The 21,848-nt window shown below is 38.7% G+C and overlaps 5 protein-coding genes across 5 annotated transcripts; 1 reads left to right on the top strand and 4 right to left on the bottom strand.

The window, feature by feature from the left end:
- Window positions 1-429: 429 nt before the first annotated feature.
- ATC70_004488 (uncharacterized protein) lies at window positions 430-1,260 on the top strand (the record flags this gene model as incomplete). Its single annotated transcript, XM_064823790.1, has 1 exon — window positions 430-1,260. The coding sequence occupies one exon, from the start codon at window positions 430-432 to the stop codon at window positions 1,258-1,260; it is 831 nt and encodes a 276-aa protein (XP_064688615.1).
- Window positions 1,261-7,582: 6,322 nt separating this feature from the next.
- ATC70_004487 (uncharacterized protein) lies at window positions 7,583-8,413 on the bottom strand (the record flags this gene model as incomplete). The annotated part of the gene is made up of 1 exon (XM_064823789.1): window positions 7,583-8,413. The coding sequence occupies one exon, from the start codon at window positions 8,411-8,413 to the stop codon at window positions 7,583-7,585; it is 831 nt and encodes a 276-aa protein (XP_064688614.1).
- Window positions 8,414-9,723: 1,310 nt separating this feature from the next.
- On the bottom strand, window positions 9,724-14,841 carry ATC70_004486 (S1 motif domain-containing protein; the record flags this gene model as incomplete). Its single annotated transcript, XM_064823788.1, has 1 exon — window positions 9,724-14,841. The coding sequence occupies one exon, from the start codon at window positions 14,839-14,841 to the stop codon at window positions 9,724-9,726; it is 5,118 nt and encodes a 1,705-aa protein (XP_064688613.1).
- Window positions 14,842-19,738: 4,897 nt separating this feature from the next.
- On the bottom strand, window positions 19,739-20,329 carry KIP2_1 (Kinesin-like protein kip2; the record flags this gene model as incomplete). The annotated part of the gene is made up of 1 exon (XM_064823787.1): window positions 19,739-20,329. One exon carries the CDS (start codon window positions 20,327-20,329, stop codon window positions 19,739-19,741), a length of 591 nt encoding a protein of 196 aa, XP_064688612.1.
- A 245-nt stretch (window positions 20,330-20,574) lies between these two features.
- ATC70_004484 (uncharacterized protein) lies at window positions 20,575-21,705 on the bottom strand (the record flags this gene model as incomplete). The annotated part of the gene is made up of 4 exons (XM_064823786.1): window positions 20,575-20,671; window positions 20,729-21,447; window positions 21,509-21,535; window positions 21,592-21,705. The coding sequence occupies 4 exons, from the start codon at window positions 21,703-21,705 to the stop codon at window positions 20,575-20,577; spliced, it is 957 nt and encodes a 318-aa protein (XP_064688611.1).
- Window positions 21,706-21,848: the final 143 nt, after the last annotated feature.

The raw sequence follows: 21,848 nt of genomic DNA, 5'->3' as shown, positions 1-21,848 counted from the left end.
CCGTGGTGCCATCTATAGCCTATATCTTATATACAGTGCGCGAAAAAAACGTTCCAGTGTTTTGCCAATTCGTAGTTTTACACTTACAGCTCTGTCAATTTTTTCCAGTTTTAAAACTAAAGTGAGACTACGAAAGCTTGAGTTTTTAGCCACAAAATGAGCTACTAAAATAATTGATACAGTAGATATTAAGCAAGTGCAACTGACGTAAATTAAAAAATTTCGATTTTGTAAAATTGGAAATATCGCTTGATGACCTTATTGTTTGTATACATTCCACGAAAATAATCTGAGAGCCGTAATTTTTTATATCAGTTATGTTTAAAATGTTAGTTATCCGAGGAATGCTTAGAAAAGTATAAAGAAGCCTGAGATTTTGGTCTTTTCCCTCATTATATTTTACCATCTTTACTTCATCATTTTTTTAACATGACACGTCCCATTCCTCAGGAGGTTCAAGGATCTGTCAAGGCTCTTTTCAACCAAGGTTGCTCCCTCCGTGCCATTCAAAAAATCTTCCCAAATTTGTCCGTCAGTGTACTTTCTCGCTATAGGAAGAAGTTTCTTGGTCATTCAAAACATGCCAAACCCGGAAGACGCAGCAAAATTACTACGCAAAATATGAACTACATTGAGAGGAATCTCCGCAATGGTAATTTAGACGGCCCCAAGGGTGTGCAGTGCTACCTTGCTCATATGGGAGTTCAGATGACTTTGAGGAATATACAGTATATACTCAAGCGCAAAGGGTTCAAGGCTAAAAGAAAGGTAAAGACCAATTTCGTGTCTGCGGAGAACCGGAAAAAACGTCTTGTGTGGGCCAAGAGACATCGACATTTGACTGCGGACGATTGGCGTAAATGGGGATTTTCCGATGAAACCAGGGTCAACATTTGGGGATCTGACGGCGAATCTTTCTACCGGACTGACAGGCCCACTGAGTTGATGCCTCATCAAACTGAGGCTCAAGTTCAGGGAGATGGTGGTGGCGTTGTTTTCTGGGGCATGATAACAGCGGAGGAACCCAGCTATGGTTCCACTATTACCGAAGGAACTGTTAACTCAGAAGTTTATGCTGAAATTCTGGACTCATCTTTGCTAGACACTATCGAGTACTATGGGCTGGACAAGAAAACGTTTAGATTCCAGCAAGATAACGCAAGACCACATACTTCTGGTCCCATTGAAAAATGGTTCACGTATCACGGATTCTCTGTTCAAAATGTTCTTGATTGGCCTCCCCCCAAAGCCCTGACCTAAACCCCATTGAACATGTCTGGCATCAACTAAAACGTCGTTTGAACAAGTACCCTACTAGGGCCACCAGCATTTCTGAGTTAGAAGACAGAATTGAACAGGAATGTTATAAATTCACAAAAGAAGACTGTCTTAAATACATAGGCAGCATGCCACGCCGAATCAAAGCGGTTATCAAGAGTAAAGGTGGTCCAACTAAATATTGAGCTTTTTTATAAGATTTAATAAATTCGACTTTTCACTTTTCATGAGGCTACCATTCTTTTTCTAATTACGTGAATAAAGTGCATAATATATCATCTGATAGCCAACTACTTAGGCTATTTATGAAACTAAGCAAACCCCAGTAGCTTTGATATTTGCAGAGAAAGCTGGCTATAAGTGCAATTTGGCAAAACACTGGAACGTTTTTTTCGCGCACTGTATTTCTGCGATCGATAATTACTTAATCAATGGAACTTTCGGGTAGATATAGTACTTGATATAGCAACTGATAATCAGATCAATGCTTGCTATCAGTTTCCAGAACCTTCGAGTATACGCTGGCGCCTTTTAGTCGCTTTCTTCAAATTTGGCTTAAATCTAAATTTAGGCACGACAAAACTGTCAGGGTTGAAGGGTATTCTGACAGTGATTTAGATCTGCAGGATATCATTGACAAACTAAACACAAACAAGAATAAGAAGCGCAGGTTTAAACCTAGAGCGCCAGCTACCAGGAACATTAAACAGCGATTAACCTGGATAGCGCACAACATTACACAAACTATATTGGATAAAATCAATGTTCAAATCTAATATTAATAAAGCACCTTTTTATCCATTCAACTAAAAGGCTGTAACATCTTCCTGCACACTCTCTATATCTACTTCCATTTATATCTCGATCAGATCTCAGATTGCATATACTACCTCCACGTATTAGCATCTGACAAAACATGATAAATATCAAGCTCTCTATAATGATTACCTTGGTGGTTGGTAATCAAGATATAAGTATTGTTGTGTGGAAAGGAAGACTGTAAGAACTATCCCAATAATTATGAGAGATGAATTTAAGGGTTCTTTAGGTTTGTTCGTACTAGATTGGCACTAGTAACTAAACTCCAGATTAGAATAAGAAAAAAAATGGATGATGTTTATTAAGATGCAATTCAAAATACTATTTATATATGCTATCGTTCTATTGTTATTCTCCTGTCAGGCTCAATTCAGATCCGAATGTCAGTGCCCTGATCAAATGTAACCCCAAATTGGATTGCTTTCAATTTAATGACAATTTCATGTACCCGCGTTTTTGAGTCGATCCCATTGTTTAAAATAGTAACACCCCAATTCCATTGTTGTAATTCCACTTGAATCTTGCATCGATTCGGCATCAATTGGTTTGCATCTATCCTGAGTCAAAGTCCAGAGTCAAATCCACATTTCAAAAATAGTAATGCTTGGCTATTAGCGCGCAATCTCATTTAGATCCCTGACTAATTCATCGATTCAACATTATCGGCTCCAAATATTGATTAGATTTTCGGCTAAACTTGACAAGAAGCACCACGATCAAACGAATATGTAACAACAACAAAATAGAAGCGACACCAATTGAGTAAGCACTAACATTGATTAGCAATACACCAAATAGAGACCACATCAACTAGAATAACAGTATCAACGCACCATCAAGAGATAACATACAGTTTTACAACAATTATATGAGTGTGTCAATGCACCAGAACACCGCACCAACGAGGAGTAACCCTTCAAGTAAGACATAGTGGATAAGTTAGAGAATTATACCTTGAATCCACCACCTGGCGCCTTTCCCATATACGGTATAATGCCTTTTTAGGAAATAGAGATAGAGCCAAGTAACCAAGAGAAAGATACACACGTATCAAAATGTCGTGCCTAAATTTAGGTTTAAGCCAGATTTGAAGAAAGCGACTAAAAGGCGCCAGCGTATACTCGAAGAAGGTTCTGAAAACTGATAGCAGGCATTGATCTGATTATCAGTTGCTATATCAAGTACTATATCTGCTCGAAAGTTTGATTGATTAAGTAATTATCGATAGTAGAAATAGTATAAATATAAGTTGTAAATGCATTCAATAAACAGCATCTTCGAACATAATCTCAATCTATTAGTTACACTCTAAGTTATTTGTTAACTCCTACCATTGGATCTATCTATCAAGACGACATGTATTAGGAAGCGTAGGGTGATCATCACAACTTATATAATCGAATATCAATAAATGGATTAAAGAAGTCGACAGGAGACAAAATTTGGCCAATCTTGAACAGAAGAAAAACAAACTGAGCTTGAATTATTTTTGCTGGTGGTGTTGCTGATGATAACAATGATGGTTGCGATGCTGATCAAATGGGGATCATGGAGTTGAAAGGACAATTGCTTAGCGTCATAACCATCATTGTTATCATCAGAAAAGCATTTGGGTCATCCAGCAGCAGCGCCGCCCCTCAAAAAGTGTCCAAATTTCTATTCAAAGGACTCCCAAGTGAAGCCCATAATTCTACGCCACTCAGAAATTTTGCAGTGTAGTGCTGTTAGTAACATCATAATAGTGTTTCGGAATGTGACTCTGAAACGCGTTGTATTTTTATGCATAATCACACTGGTCTTTTGGTTTTTCTCCCCCTTTCTGTCTGCTTTTTTGGTCGTCTCTTTCTATTTGGTCTTGGTCTCTTTCTATCTGGTCCTTTGGCGGTATCAAGTGGTGCCTTTATATCCTTGGCCGGCTTGCCACTGGTCTTGGCTCTGAAAAGATGCTGCTTTTTACGAAGAGATTGGGTTGCTTTGCCTTCTCATACAGATCTATCTTGGCAATCATTCGATGATGGAGTATTAGCCTGAACTCTCCCCAAACCGGATTTAGCCACAAATGCGTCCATTTATATACTACGGAATACATGCCATCTCCTAGTAACTTTCGTGTTGCTATGTACGCTATCCGTATTGGTTCTTTACGAGAATAGGGTAGTTGGTAGGGTGACGGCCTACCAAGCTGTTGATCTCGCGTATACATGTTACATCATGTGCTCTTTTGCATGTGGTCTATATCATGTAATTGAAGAGTAGGTAGTTGGTGGGGTAACGGCTCACCAAGCTGATAATCTTCGTGTGCTATCTGCCCAAAGTAAGGAAAAGTTCCTCTTGTTTTGGCTGCGGCAAGAGACGACTATACGCTAGGCGTGAGGATAAGGGTAGTGAAGGGTCCTAAAAAAACTCCTGTGTATGAAAGCAATCCAATCTAGGGAATGCAATCCTCAAGGGAACTGTTCTGTATGGCTGCTTTGATATTCTTTCTGGAGGTGAAATCGAGTCAAAGCGGCCATATGCAATCATATACAAACTGGTACGTATCTTTTATGAATGCAAAAGGTTCCTTTTACTAATATTGTTTCTCTGCTTAAAACTGCTTTACGCCCTAAATTTATTGATGGGCGTGGGTGATTAGGGGGGCATCGTTTGTGTGCGCCGCGGTCAACCCTCCTTTCACTCACTCGGTTGTAAATAGTCGGGCTATCGATACCTACTCTGGCCTGGCGACCCTCTCTGGTGAACTGCTATCACTGCTATTGGAGTGATAGTAGTTTCTCTCCTTTGGTCTTGGTTTATCTTCTTGTTTTTCTATAATAAAAATAAAGCCATATTCTTCTTTATTTTTCAAAGCAACCTTTATACTCCAAAATCGTATAACAGGCTCAAATGAAAATAGCGTCGTCGTGGCCAACCAGATGCATAATATCAAAAAGTCTTTGTTCGCATTTACAAGCATGATCATGAGATTCTGACTGAAGAGGAAGGATGATAGACCTGAAATTTTATCAACAAGGATGTCCGTATTCGATTGAACCCTCAAATGAGATTGGAGCTAATTGTTCGCGAAAATACGCGCACTCAAAACCTGCCAACTGTCAACGAGATTGCAGCCATCATTCCTAGTGAATATCATGATGATACAGGCTATAAAGATGCCAGAAATCATTCAAACTCAGTTTGTTTTTCTTCTGTTCAAGATTGGCCAAATTTTGTCTCCTGTCGACTTCTTTAATCCATTTATTGATATTCGATTATATAAGTTGTGATGATCACCCTACGCTTCCTAATACATGTCGTCTTGATAGATAGATCCAATGGTAGGAGTTAACAAATAACTTAGAGTGTAACTAATAGATTGAGATTATGTTCGAAGATGCTGTTTATTGAATGCATTTACAACTTATATTTATACTATTTCTACTATCGATAATTACTTAATCAATCAAACTTTCGAGCAGATATAGTACTTGATATAGCAACTGATAATCAGATCAATGCCTGCTATCAGTTTTCAGAACCTTCTTCGAGTATACGCTGGCGCCTTTTAGTCGCTTTCTTCAAATCTGGCTTAAACCTAAATTTAGGCACGACATTTTGATACGTGTGTATCTTTCTCTTGGTTACTTGGCTCTATCTCTATTTCCTAAAAAGGCATTATACCGTATATGGGAAAGGCGCCAGGTGGTGGATTCAAGGTATAATTCTCTAACTTATCCACTATGTCTTACTTGAAGGGTTACTCCTCGTTGGTGCGGTGTTCTGGTGCATTGACACACTCATATAATTGTTGTAAAACTGTATGTTATCTCTTGATGGTGCGTTGATACTGTTATTCTAGTTGATGTGGTCTCTATTTGGTGTATTGCTAATCAATGTTAGTGCTTACTCAATTGGTGTCGCTTCTATTTTGTTGTTGTTACATATTCGTTTGATCGTGGTGCTTCTTGTCAAGTTTAGCCGAAAATCTAATCAATATTTGGAGCCGATAATGTTGAATCGATGAATTAGTCAGGGATCTAAATGAGATTGCGCGCTAATAGCCAAGCATTACTATTTTTGAAATGTGGATTTGACTCTGGACTTTGACTCAGGATAGATGCAAACCAATTGATGCCGAATCGATGCAAGATTCAAGTGGAATTACAACAATGGAATTGGGGTGTTACTATTTTAAACAATGGGATCGACTCAAAAACGCGGGTACATGAAATTGTCATTAAATTGAAAGCAATCCAATTTGGGGTTACATTTGATCAGGGCACTGACATTCGGATCTGAATTGAGCCTGACAGGAGAATAACAATAGAACGATAGCATATATAAATAGTATTTTGAATTGCATCTTAATAAACATCATCCATTTTTTTTCTTATTCTAATCTGGAGTTTAGTTACTAGTGCCAATCTAGTACGAACAAACCTAAAGAACCCTTAAATTCATCTCTCATAATTATTGGGATAGTTCTTACAGTCTTCCTTTCCACACAACAATACTTATATCTTGATTACCAACCACCAAGGTAATCATTATAGAGAGCTTGATATTTATCATGTTTTGTCAGATGCTAATACGTGGAGGTAGTATATGCAATCTGAGATCTGATCGAGATATAAATGGAAGTAGATATAGAGAGTGTGCAGGAAGATGTTACAGCCTTTTAGTTGAATGGATAAAAAGGTGCTTTATTAATATTAGATTTGAACATTGATTTTATCCAATATAGTTTGTGTAATGTTGTGCGCTATCCAGGTTAATCGCTGTTTAATGTTCCTGGTAGCTGGCGCTCTAGGTTTAAACCTGCGCTTCTTATTCTTGTTTGTGTTTAGTTTGTCAATGATATCCTGCAGATCTAAATCACTGTCAGAATACCCTTCAACCCTGACAGTTTTGTCGTGCCTAAATTTAGATTTAAGCCAAATTTGAAGAAAGCGACTAAAAGGCGCCAGCGTATACTCGAAGGTTCTGGAAACTGATAGCAAGCATTGATCTGATTATCAGTTGCTATATCAAGTACTATATCTACCCGAAAGTTCCATTGATTAAGTAATTATCGATCGCAGAAATACAGTGCGCGAAAAAAACGTTCCAGTGTTTTGCCAAATTGCACTTATAGCCAGCTTTCTCTGCAAATATCAAAGCTACTGGGGTTTGCTTAGTTTCATAAATAGCCTAAGTAGTTGGCTATCAGATGATATATTATGCACTTTATTCACGTAATTAGAAAAAGAATGGTAGCCTCATGAAAAGTGAAAAGTCGAATTTATTAAATCTTATAAAAAAGCTCAATATTTAGTTGGACCACCTTTACTCTTGATAACCGCTTTGATTCGGCGTGGCATGCTGCCTATGTATTTAAGACAGTCTTCTTTTGTGAATTTATAACATTCCTGTTCAATTCTGTCTTCTAACTCAGAAATGCTGGTGGCCCTAGTAGGGTACTTGTTCAAACGACGTTTTAGTTGATGCCAGACATGTTCAATGGGGTTTAGGTCAGGGCTTTGGGGGGAGGCCAATCAAGAACATTTTGAACAGAGAATCCGTGATACGTGAACCATTTTTCAATGGGACCAGAAGTATGTGGTCTTGCGTTATCTTGCTGGAATCTAAACGTTTTCTTGTCCAGCCCATAGTACTCGATAGTGTCTAGCAAAGATGAGTCCAGAATTTCAGCATAAACTTCTGAGTTAACAGTTCCTTCGGTAATAGTGGAACCATAGCTGGGTTCCTCCGCTGTTATCATGCCCCAGAAAACAACGCCACCACCATCTCCCTGAACTTGAGCCTCAGTTTGATGAGGCATCAACTCAGTGGGCCTGTCAGTCCAGTAGAAAGATTCGCCGTCAGATCCCCAAATGTTGACCCTGGTTTCATCGGAAAATCCCCATTTACGCCAATCGTCCGCAGTCAAATGTCGATGTCTCTTGGCCCACACAAGACGTTTTTTCCGGTTCTCCGCAGACACGAAATTGGTCTTTACCTTTCTTTTAGCCTTGAACCCTTTGCGCTTGAGTATATACTGTATATTCCTCAAAGTCATCTGAACTCCCATATGAGCAAGGTAGCACTGCACACCCTTGGGGCCGTCTAAATTACCATTGCGGAGATTCCTCTCAATGTAGTTCATATTTTGCGTAGTAATTTTGCTGCGTCTTCCGGGTTTGGCATGTTTTGAATGACCAAGAAACTTCTTCCTATAGCGAGAAAGTACACTGACGGACAAATTTGGGAAGATTTTTTGAATGGCACGGAGGGAGCAACCTTGGTTGAAAAGAGCCTTGACAGATCCTTGAACCTCCTGAGGAATGGGACGTGTCATGTTAAAAAAATGATGAAGTAAAGATGGTAAAATATAATGAGGGAAAAGACCAAAATCTCAGGCTTCTTTATACTTTTCTAAGCATTCCTCGGATAACTAACATTTTAAACATAACTGATATAAAAAATTACGGCTCTCAGATTATTTTCGTGGAATGTATACAAACAATAAGGTCATCAAGCGATATTTCCAATTTTACAAAATCGAAATTTTTTAATTTACGTCAGTTGCACTTGCTTAATATCTACTGTATCAATTATTTTAGTAGCTCATTTTGTGGCTAAAAACTCAAGCTTTCGTAGTCTCACTTTAGTTTTAAAACTGGAAAAAATTGACAGAGCTGTAAGTGTAAAACTACGAATTGGCAAAACACTGGAACGTTTTTTTCGCGCACTGTATATAAGATATAGGCTATAGATGGCACCACGGACATGGATGGCACTATAGACTTATACTTGTATTCCGACATTGACTACGGATGTTTACCATATCTGGATAGGCACCAAGATTAATGCAATATGAGCTTGTTGCTTCAGATGTGCACTTCATGATCCACGCTATAAGACACATGCTTATATACGTGATACTAGCTACAGATACCTTATGTACTACAGACTTGTACTATATATGAAACATGCTATAGACATGCATACGATATGCTATAGACATGCCATATATCCAGATACATGCTAAAGATGTATGCTTAGCGATATACACTCAGATGTGTACTATTAATATAGACTAAGAAGACTGTACCTATCGGATATGTTAAGCACAAAGAATAAAAGGATTATTATTTGTAGCTTATAAAAAATGTTCAATATTATAAAAACAAGAAAAGACTTATTTGAATAAGATCAGACACAAAAACTAAAGATTTATTGATGAAGACAAGAGTTATTCTATTTATACTAAGTTCTGAATGCCAAAGTAGCAATTTATCTTGTACAACGCTTATCACATCTGGTGAACCTCAGTATTTAGATAGCTGAGATGCACTTCACTTATCATAGCTTGTCCATGTTGTTGCACAACACAGACATATCTACCCATCAAGAATACCTTAATCTTTATAGACAGTTGTAGCCCTTCTGGCACAACATTGCCCCCCCAGATTCAGGTACTTCTTGTGGACATTTCGTAATCCCAGATTACAAAACATCATGACAATATAGCACATAAAGCACTTTCCAATAAATAATTACCAAATGACACTGCATCCGAGATCAGTCAGTAAAAACCTTGTGTAAAAACCTTTCATAGGACAAAAATGTAAGGAAAAGACTTGATCCCATCATGCTAGTAGCCATTTAAGACCTGTTTGATCTACCACTCTGATCAATTTCGCGAGTAGTAGGAGTTCGCCAGTTAACTGTTTGAGGAGCTAACCTACGTTTACCAGCAGCCTTTGCACCTTCTCTTCGAGCCCAATACAGCTCAATGTGTTTGGCCGAATCAAAGTTTTTCACAGGCTCCCAAGTATCTTCACTAGGATCATCGAACCCTTTCCATTTTACCTTATACTCATAGTTACCAGGAGATCCTCTATGATCAATCACAGCTTGAATTTCGTAATGCTCTGCAGAGAACTCATCAATTGTGATTGGCTGAGGATTCGCAGCGACTTGGTACTTGATATGATGGGTAGGCACATCTCGACTAAGGAGTGCACCCGTCTTGTCAGCCAGCACATAGGAACCTTTATCGGTTATACTATGAATCAAATAAGGTCCTTCATACCGTTCATCTAACTTATTTTGACGATGAACATTTTTAATCATAACTTTACTACCAATAGGATAGGGTTCGGCAATGACCTTATGTTTCTTCGCAAAGTTAGCATGATCAGCATTTTGTGTATCCACAATACGCTTAGAAATAGCCGGGATAAGAACATCTTGTACAAAACGGTATCGTTTGTCAATGAGTCTGTTATCAGCTTTCTCCAAACGTTTGGAATAGTCCACCTTTGAGTAATCAGCCAGACCATTTGGTTGACGATTAAACAAAAGTGTATACGGACGAGATTTATGTAGCCGAGCATACTTGACATTGATGCAGTAATTCACCCACGGAATGAAGTGCTCCCATTGATCCCTCTTACCTTTTAACAACTTGATAGTCGTTAACTTACATATTTTGATAAATGACTCAGAAACCGAGTTACCCAATGGATTGTACCCTAATGACAGGCGATGGTCTATCCCACTGATGTCCATCATAGCACGGACCACCTCATTTATCCATTCCAGGCCTCTGTCTGAAGTCAACTTGATTGGCCATCCAAAAAGTGAGAAAACTTGAAGCATTTCCCTGGCAATTGTCGTAGCCTTCTTGTCTGGAATGCATCTTATCACAGTAAATCTCGTAAAGTAATCAGTAAGGACAAATAGAAAGTTGCTGCCGAAAGAGCTAGTAACACCCATATCACCGAGATCCATGCACCAATGATCCAAAGGTTGGGCTGCATTGACACTACGGAAAGGATGATATCCCTCTCTAGCGATATTGTACCTGTTACACTCGTCACAATCAGCTAATATTCTTTCTATGTCTTTCCGAATGTTCACCCAGTGAAACCCTTCATGATGAATTGCAGTTTCAACATGTTTGATCCCAAAATGTCCAACCAGATGCTGAGCAATGATCATATTGTCTCTTTCATTAGCAGGAGGAGTGATATAGTCAGCAAACCTAAGCGTACGCAATATGAATTCCTTTTGCTTTTGCGAGACAGCTGTGGTGGTGCCATCTTTGATAAGAGTAGCGTTTACCGCAGTGCGTGCATGGTTGCTAAAAGAATTAGATCGTAACGCCTTAGTTGTCTTGACCAAAATACGTTTCATTGGAGGCGAAGGTGTGACAACCTTGAGTTTGTTTTTGGAACCCTTTTTCTTTCTCTTTACACTTTCACCACCATCAGCATAGTACCTGCCCCCCAGAAGATGTCGTGCTGAAGCATCAGCATCCGAATCTTCGTAAAGTCGAGATAAAGCATCAGGAATTACGTTAAGGACACCGGGCAAATGCACAATATCGAAAGTATAAGAAAAAATGGTCTCCCACCATCCAAGCATGAGTGCATTGGGGACTTCCTGTGTATTCAAGTAGATCAGACTCTTATGGTCCGTATGTAAGGTAAACTCTCGCATATACAGAAAACGATGAAACTTAACCAAGGCATAGCAAATCCCTAGCAATTCCCTTTTCGTAGTACTGTAGTTACGCTCAGAAACAGACAATTTACGAGATACGAGACCTACATATCGAATTTCATCGTTGACCACTTGATATAAAACCGCGCCAAGAGCAGTTAAACTAGCATCAGTAGCCAAGTGAAATCGAATCGAAAAATCAGGAGGTGACAGCACAAGTGCCATCGTAAGTGCATCCTTCAAGTCGGCAATCGCTTTTGTATGAGACTCATTCCAAACATCTGTTAGATCTTTGTACTGTTTCAAGCTATCAAGATCTCGAGTCAGACGAGAATAACATGGAATGGCAGCACGAAAGTACGACATTAAACCCAAGAAAGATGCCAATTGACGACCAGTGGTAATAGCCGGCCAATCTGCAATGTTGGTAAGTTTTCTACCGTCAGGCAGTAATTTACCATTAATAACACTCCATCCCAAGAGATAAATACTACGCTGAGCGAAGACGACTTTCTCAGGATTGAGCACCAAATTAGCATCGGTTAAACGACGAATTACCTCAGCAACCAACGCATAGTGATCTTGTAGGCTCCCATTACTACTGCATAAGATGTCATCTACATAGCAGGAAACCGAGTGATCACCATCAGTAGGAAACGAAGTAGAACTAGAGCTTGTATTCAAATCAGAGAGCAGTGTTTGCAATGTGCGTACAACCACCGATCCGACATGGCGAATTCCATAAGCAGCCTTTTTATGGGTGTATTGGATATTCGTGAAGGGACAAGTAAATGAAACTTTATGAGCTTGCTCTGGATCCAAACCAAAGCTAGTAAAGCAAGCATGGATATCGAGACAAGTATGAATCATTTTCGTACCAATGCTCTGATGGATATGAGAGATCAAAGGTAACTGTTGTTTGTCATCCACTTCCAAGATAGCATTCAACTTACGAACGTCACACACCACTCTAGGCTTAGACATTGTGTAATTACCATCAGCGTCCTTTTTCTTTACAACCAACAACGGATGATTGAAACGTGTATGACTAGCAGATCTTTCAACAACACCCTCATCAAGCCATATCTGAATTTGTTTGGCAACAGCATCACGATAAGCTTCAGGCAAAGGATATTGAGCTCGCCAAGCGACAGCACCTGGTTTAGTATCAAGCTTAATAATCGAATCCGGCAGATTACACTGAGTATTCTTCATATCAATGCGCGAATTCTCTTCTAATAACCCCTTTAGTGCAAGTAGAAACGGTTGTCTCTCTTCCTCACTACCAAAAGGATGTGCGTTTGGAGTAATACCATCATCAATAGGATCTGGTACACGAGGACCTGATTGAAAGCCATGTTGACTCACCAAGCCCGTAAGACCAATGCCAAGCTTGGACAAAATATCCATACCAAGCAATACAGGTACGTTTTCCTCAGAATAGAATGGAAATACTTCAAACAAATGGTTTTTATTTGATTTATTGTAGCTAATGTGCAAACGTACCGCACCTATTCTAGGCACAGTCGTTACTTCATGAGCCATTTGAACAAAGCTCTCATCATCATCATTAGCCTCAAATCCAGCAAGAGAGGTTCCTCCTAAGAATTGAAAGAACTTGTCAGTGACGCACGAAAACGTAGCACCCGTATCCACTAAACCAAAGCAAATGACATTTTGAACCACAATAGGAACACAAATAGCATTGGTGGTCATAGTAGGTGGAGCACTAAATCTAGCATCGTACTTACATTGCTGAGTAAATATATTTTGTAGCGTATCGTCGTCCACAGACATGCTACTCATCTCTTTTTCAAGAAGAATAGACTGGGCACGATTCACCAGATCAGTATCCTCAAAGATACCATGAGCTTCACTCATCACAGCATCTTGGTCAACATCAATATTGTCACTATCACCAGAAGAAGGAGCAAGGACAACATCATCCACCGATTGTTCAGCAGAGGAGAGAGCAGGGGAAGAAGCACCTTTCTCAGCTAACGCACGATCAACACGAGCAGAGAGAAAAGCAGCTTGGATTGCAGCATCCATCGAATGTTTGCCACCACGTTTCTTAGTCATGGCACGCAAAACTTTTTTACCACCATTGCCCTGATGGGTGTTACCACCACCAGTACGAATAGCAGTGTTGCAGTGATGCATCTGCCCCTTTGGTCGAGGACCGTTACATTTGGAGCAAGTCCCTTCAGCAACATGTTCAGCAAATGTTTTGCCAAAACGATTAGCACCAGAACGTGGAGAGTTGGACGAGGGACCATTGGATCTCGACGAAGAGCTACTTTGAAAAGCGTTTCCACTAGAAGAGGGTGCGTACCGAGACTTCTTTGCTTCGTTCGAAACAGGTATTTCAGCAGCGCGTTTTCTTCCATCAAAAACAGAGCCCAAAGATTCTTGACCCGTCTCAATAGCCATCATATCCATCTTGCGCACGAGAGAGGACACATAATCAATGTCATAAAATGACGATTCTGGTGCCTGACTCATAGCAACCATTAGCAACCTAGCGGTAACCTTGGGGAAAGCGTCAAAAAACACCATCGCAACGACACCCTTATCACTGATGTCAGCTCTATTTCTCAACGTCTTAAACCGCTCTACGAAACCATCAACGGATTCTTCGTTTCCTTTAGTACAACGAAGAAACTCCCTAATTCTTTCGAATCTGAGCTGTTCTTTTGGTGTACCAAAACGACCGATGATAGCTCCCTTCAAGGTAGCCCAAGACACAGTGGAGCCAGATGCTTTCACAAACTCATCAAGCCAATTGCGAAGATCGCCGGGAAGACAAGGAGGAAGCAAACGATACCAGTGTTCGTCAAGATCAAGCGTGCAACTGCTCAACTTATCAGAAAACCGGCGACAACACTCCTCAATGTTGGCAAAAACTTCCTTTTTTTCATCTTTGACACGTCCAAACCATTGAAACAAAGGGAGATCATCAGGTACAGTTGAACTATTAGCCGCACCTTGACTAACCACTGTTACTTTGGAAGGACTCTGGTTAGGTGTGACCATAGAGAGAGCTTTCTCTATAGCCTCCAAGTTAGAGCACTTCTTCGACAGGGCAGCCTTCAAAGCGTCGACCTCTTCGTCCGACTTGTCCCCACTGTTCGCAACTTCAGCGATCAACCCATGAACCTCTTGACGAAGTCGCTCTACAGCTCCTCCGTATGAAAGCTCGCTTCCAACAGCTTGAACATCTGAACTCTTGTTCTGTTCTGCAGGAGACACAGTAGAATCATTCATAGTCATATTTCGGTTTAAATTAGACAGGTAGGTTAAAATCTGGAAGATTCTGATTTACACGATCTTAAAAAATGTTAAGCACAAAGAATAAAAGGATTATTATTTGTAGCTTATAAAAAATGTTCAATATTATAAAAACAAGAAAAGACTTATTTGAATAAGATCAGACACAAAAACTAAAGATTTATTGATGAAGACAAGAGTTATTCTATTTATACTAAGTTCTGAATGCCAAAGTAGCAATTTATCTTGTACAACGCTTATCACATCTGGTGAACCTCAGTATTTAGATAGCTGAGATGCACTTCACTTATCATAGCTTGTCCATGTTGTTGCACAACACAGACATATCTACCCATCAAGAATACCTTAATCTTTATAGACAGTTGTAGCCCTTCTGGCACAACAGGATACATGCTACTAGATCGATATTAATTATCCTTATGGAAAGGATAGATCAGGGTACTTCGGATGAGAGTCTAATTATTCATCCAGACAGAGCTAAATCATGATTAGCTTGCTGGAGTTGTCTTTTAGCATGATTAGACATTAGTTGATCTGAGTTGACTTATTTGTTAATCTAATTAATAGAACTTTTATTCATTGTTATAGTATATAAGAAGGATCATCTACCTGGCCAGTAGATAGGCTTCAGTTTTACTTTACACCTGTCAGTTTTGTAATGAAATAGCCACCCAAACGCAACTTAATTGAAAACCAAAGTTCATCAAATAGCACTCATTCAAATTCATGCTATTTGGATCTATTAATGAAAGCGCTCAAATGTACATCAAAAACCCATTTAAAAATACTAAAGTAAAGATGCATGCTTATATCGCACATCGTGTGAATGAATCACTCCTGATCACAGTGTATTCAATCACACCCATGATGGTCGTAATAGGTGATGGTATCTTTATCCAAATAGAATTAAATCAATAACAAGCATATTCAAATATGACAACTATGCCCTGCTGCCATAGTTGCACAATATCCCAGATAAAGGATTCCATGCTTCAATAACAAACATCACACTTTAAACCATCAAGGTTACATTAAATCATGCTATGACGATAGCTCACCCAAGCCCATCAAGGTTACTCAAATCGACCCTTATGGCCAGTGCTCTTGCATTGATTACCACTTTAAAGCAAACATCAACAACATTTGCCAGATATCGCAATAGCAGCACCTATTGCTCTCTATCATCACTAATCCTACAAGCTAGTTGCAAATGTATAAATACTCTTCTTTTTTTTACTCAATTCCAGGATCTTCAGTTCATTTTATACACAAAATAAAATACAGTTGATTTCTATTGTATTTTACTATTGCTTTATTTTTTTTATGAAATATATTTAAACCTGATTTCACTTCAAGTTTGATAATAAAACATACCTTTATCAAGTTGACATTACTGTTTTTTTATTCTTTTTTATCCGTGAATTTTAGTCTATCAAGCCTCAAATTCCACAATTAATAGTGATGATTGTTGAGAGAATCAAGTGGATAACATTTATTAATATGGCTTTAATTCATTTAATGTTATATAGCCTATTGAATATATCCCAATCCAACTTAATCCGAGAAGAAAGATGATTTTTTGATCTAACCGATCAAACATTCGAACATTCTCTCTTTGCTGTTTCATTAAGTTGACTTCATTGTTTTTTATTCTTTTTTTTCCGTGAATTTTAGCCTTATAAAGCCTCAAATTCCACAGAATGATCAAGTTAAGCTTTGATTTACTTGTTCGTGTGGCAACACGACCTACTGCGTTTTATTTTTGGTCAAATTTTGTCTAAATTTAGCCAATTTGAAGCACGAATAACTCATGCTACAAAGCGTTGTGAACGCTTAGAATAGCGCCAAACGGCTCTGCTTGATACGCCTTACTTACTGATACTTTATCTCAAAATTTTTTAGGCCATCGCAAATCAATGAAAATCCTCCTTTTTTCATGAGTATTGGCAAGGAAAATTTTTTGAAAATCAAACGATCGCGCTTTTCGTCCCAAAAATGAAGACTTTTCCTATAATACATATAGAATTAAACTGATCGTAGAGATGCAATGCATCACTGAAAACTGTTTCTATGAGAGTTTTATATGCTAGATTTTGACATATTCACAGAAAATCTGTTTTTATATTTTTGCAAATTGCTCACTATTTTCGGTCAAAAACCTGAATGTAATTAGCATCATTTGATGCAGCTTCTTTAGTCCCCTAAGGATGTGTTAGAAAGTTGGGTGTGAAAATGACAATTTTCATAGTCAAATTTAGCAAAAACGCTTAAAAGATGTGAGATCAAGTCAAATATGAACATGAAAATACCCACTGCACAATTTCAAATTAAAGTGCAGCAGTTACGGCTGCCACGGCAGAAGACTGAGAACAAATCTACTGACCGTGACGTTGGATAGGGCTCCCCCATCATTCTTCCATATCCCCGTTTTTTTCCCCCTTTTTTGCAAAACGCGTTTACTACCAAACCATGGCTGTTTTGGAAACCTTTTGAGTGAAAATAACACTTTAGCTTTTGATAGCACAACCTTGTACTATTAGTAATACGTGATACTGCTTCTTTGAAGTAGAATATAGTAAATACCATTCGATAACGAGCACTGGAAGACGTGAAATTAACACTAAAAGTATTTATTTGTTAGGATTTGATAATTCTTTTGCCCGTTTGACGTGTGTCCTGCTGCCTTTACTTTTATGTTATCTCTAGTATCTCTTTCAATCTACCATCTTTGGTATCTGCTTATTTGGTATGCGTCGGGCAAGTATCTGGTCTCTGCACGGTCGGTGTATGGTCTTCTCTAATGCTGTTTGTTCTCTCGTTTCTCTATTATAATAGTTCTGTTGCGGCTGATTATTTGGTCTGTGTATGGTCTGTGTATGGTCTTCGTTGGCGTTGTTTATTCTTTCGCTTCTTTATTCTGGTAGTGCTATTGCGGCTGCTTGTTGGGTCTGTACCTTGTCTCTGTTTGGTCTGTATCTTGCCTCTGTCTGGTCTGTATCTGTTCTGTGTCTGATTTATATCTGGTATGTAACTGGTCTGTATCTGGTCTGTGTACGTTCTGTGTAAGGCCTTCTCTAATGTTGTTTTTTTGTTTCTCTATTATAGTGGTGCTGCTGATGCGGCTGCTGTTGCGGCTGGTAATCTGGTCCTTCATGGTCTACTGTTTTTTATGTATGCTTGTTCTCTGGTCTGTCTCTGGTAATTGCGCATTCTCTGGTATTCTGTTTGTGGTTGTGGTAAGTGGTAAGTAACTTTTTTTCTTCTGGTCTCAATAATATAAAACTTCTCTGGACGTTTTTGTTATTATTGCTTCCTTTCTCGTAATAATAATGCACTCTTGACGTGTATTTTGTTGCGTTTTTTGTTTCTTTCGTTGACTGTGATATGTTCATCTCAACAAATACGTGCAATGTCGTTGTTTCGTATGTACGAACAACAACAAGCATGACTCACTGCTACTACATACTTGTATTGCGGTTGTAATACTTTGTTATATTGCCGTGGGTTGTTGTCTGTGTTGCCTCTGTGGCTTCACATGAGACAACATTAGTCATCATGTTGTATTATATTGCACACCACTCATATATACCGCTGTTGCTCCTGCGATTGTGCGTACTTGTGTTGCTTTACATCAGACTTTTATCATGCACGTTATTTATGTATATATTCTTGTTGTTGTAACCAGAATATAGTATGAACATTTTTACAATGCATTCAGTATAATATCTTAGATGTTATATTCATGATATGCTTTTTTTTTTAAACCACTTTGTGTGAGTGTTTCTTTTTTGCTTACTATACTCGTATAGTATTATATTCTTTTCTTCTTTTTCTTTCTTTCTCTTATTATATGTTTCTTTTGAAGCATACCTTTTTTTACGTTGTGTGGATGTGCCTATCCCTGAAGCTCAACAAGACTTTATCCGAGGCTAGGAGGTAGATAGGCCGCCTCCACTTGGTTATCGCTACTTACTTTAGTGATGATTGAGAGTCTCAGCGCCAGAATCTAAAGCTAGGTGGTGTAAGTAAGGCATGCTCTAGCACCTGAGGGAAGTTTGATGATAGCAGCGGCTATAATGCTATTATAGCGGCGCTTAAAATTTTGCCTCACATCCAAACAGGGGGAAACCCTCGCAATTTTTTTTTCAGGTCAGCGGAGTTTTCAAGAAATTTGATTGGCTAAGAGTTTGAAGTAACGAAGGGTTACAACTAGTTGATTTCCTATTGATTTGTCATATAGTAAAATTTTGTCTTTGTAATAAGTAAATACAGTTTAAAGCCTTGTTTATATAGAAGTAAGATAAAGTGTAGGCTTTATATAATATACAATCTTTTGCACAACAGTTTAATGTGAGGAATGTCTTTTAAAGTTATCAGATGGGAAAGCTATATAGATATTATAGTACTTCAATACGAAATATAAACCGAGGACATACAATTAGAATTGAACATATTTACTGTTATTCCAAGATTGAATGAGGATTAAAAACAGTGTAAATTCCGATGGTATCTACTATTATAGTTATTTGACAGTGGTGACGCATGAAATGAAATAGCTACCTAAAAACAACCTCATTGAAAGCCGAAATTTACCAAACACTATTCATTCAAATTCATACGATTTGAATCTATTAATAAAACGCTCAAATGTACATCAACAATCACATGAACACACTAAAGTAAAGATTCACCTTGATCTCGCACATTGTGTGAATGAATCACTCTTGATTACAATGTATTCAATCACACTCATGATGGTTATAATAAATGATGCTATCTTTATTTAAACAAAACCAAGTCAACAACAACATATTCAAATATGACAGCTATGCCATGGTACTACCAACGTCAAGTCCAGCCTTTGTTTAATATCGCAGACCTATAGCCTTAGTTTAATTTGTTTCTTTGGCGATAACTCTAACAGTAGCTCTTCAATAGCCTTATTGATGATATCTTTATACGTAGTAGCAAAGTCGCTGTAAGCTTCAATCTCTTTCAATGTGCCGTTTTCTGTGTACATGTCTTTCGTGAGACAAATGGCAGGCATCGTCTGCACAGTTTTCATTTTGAGGCCGTCTAAAACCTGTCTAAATTGTACCGCAGCTTTTCCTCCACCTCGATTTGCATAACTGACAATGATTGCTGGTTTACTGGTCCATTCATTGTAAAGATAGTCCACAGCATTCTTCAAGGAAGCAGGATAGCCCCAATTGTACTGTGGTGTAACAAAGATAAACCCATCTTTTGAAGCAATCTTCTTGCTCCATTGCCTCGTCTTGTCGCTGCTATAATATTGCTCTCCTTTTGCTGGAATTTCAGGTTCATTGAATAGAGGGAGATCCCACTCTCTTAAATCAATAATCTCCAGGTCTAATGAATGTTTGACCGAGATGGTACTGAGCAACCATTTTGTAAGTTGATGTCCAATTCTAGATGGGCGAGTGCTTCCAACAATTACGCCAATGTTCATTTTTGATTAAAAAAGTGATTTGATGAAATGAAAGCGAGTTGGGCACCTATTTATACTGTTTGATTTTAGTACCAAGCCCCAAATTACGTAAGGTGCGCTTATCCGGAGAAGGCTATAGCTAAAAGTAAAGCAGCAGCAATACTTTCAGAAAGCGCGCTTCATGATTCTAAACATTTTTTGCAGCTGACAGTATAGCAGTACATCATATCTCAATTTATTATTGCAAAAGGTATGTATAATTCTTTTTACATTTTTGATTTTTGCATCATGACCTTCATCCTTTCATTAGCTTTACCCTCATCCTTTGAGTTGCGACTCCAGGGCACAATCAAGCATTGATGTCTATAGGCTTTTGTCAGCGATTTGATGCTTAAACCCGATTCTTCCAATGCGCCTTACCTTGTAATAGCTAAAATCTCTCCTTCCTCGTTCCAGATCTCGCCCGAGATATCAAATCTACCATTGATGATGTGAGGAGCGATATAATGACCTCTGATGGTCTTTCCAGTGGGTTTTCTCTTGAATTGCACTTCAAGCTGCATGGTAGGACACCAAACAGGACCATCCAAGACAGCAGGACCAAGCAATGTAGGGGGAGTGATAAACATATCACACCAATAAGGAATACTCTTGAAATCAATATGTCTTCCATCCTTAAATCCCATGGTCTGTGAGACCTCTGGCTTTCCTGCTTCAGTGTCTGATTTGGGAAAGGTACGCATATCGAATGTTGTGTTGAGGAATTCGCCCATAAAGACATAGTTGTAAGGCTCTAAATGCTCATCAGAGGGTGGTTGAGGGTTCTTGTGAAAGTGGGTAGGGCCCTTTTCATTGTCCATGTTGCCCATAGTGAAGATACCTTGTACCTTGTCTTGCCATTGTGAAGGATCGTAACTCTCCAAGCTTGTTAAAGGCTGTAAATCCTTTCTTTGCTTCAAGATGGCACGAATGACACAATATCCTTTTCTGCTCATTTTCAGCTCGTCAATCTCTACAATCAAGTGTCCAGGAATAGTCTTGTTAAAGAAGAAGCAGTTTAAAGCTACTGGATCGGTTTGATACTTTTCAGCAAAGTGTCTAATAACACTGTCCATGATGATTGCCATAACATAGCCGCCCTGGATACAATGAGATGCTTAGTTCAAAGCTCTTTGGTGTTGCCACAGTGATATCACTTACATTAGGTACATCACCAATAGACCATTTCTATTTCATGTATCTTTTTAGTCCATCAGGGCAATACTAAAGCCGGTTCCACTTACGTCGCTTGCAACACCTGTGAAGATGAAAGTATCTCTATGCGATTTGCCCAAAAATGAGGTATTTGATGCAAGATCGAAGGGTGAAATTTCGTCTACTGATTGAGTGATGGACATGGCTTCTTTACGTATAATTAATTAAAAAACAAGCAAAAAAAGCTGTAGAAAGGGGCCCTTTTTAAGTCAAATGAAATTCAGGCTGAATGTTTCCTCTCAGCTGTTTTACGATTTCTAATCACAATCATCATTTAAATGCACTT

The sequence above is a fragment of the Mucor velutinosus genome (genome assembly GCF_035048745.1).
Source record: "Mucor velutinosus strain NIH1002 chromosome Unknown tig00001540, whole genome shotgun sequence".
NCBI classification, from domain to species: domain Eukaryota; kingdom Fungi; phylum Mucoromycota; class Mucoromycetes; order Mucorales; family Mucoraceae; genus Mucor; species Mucor velutinosus.
This window is presented reverse-complemented; position numbering and strand designations above follow the sequence as displayed.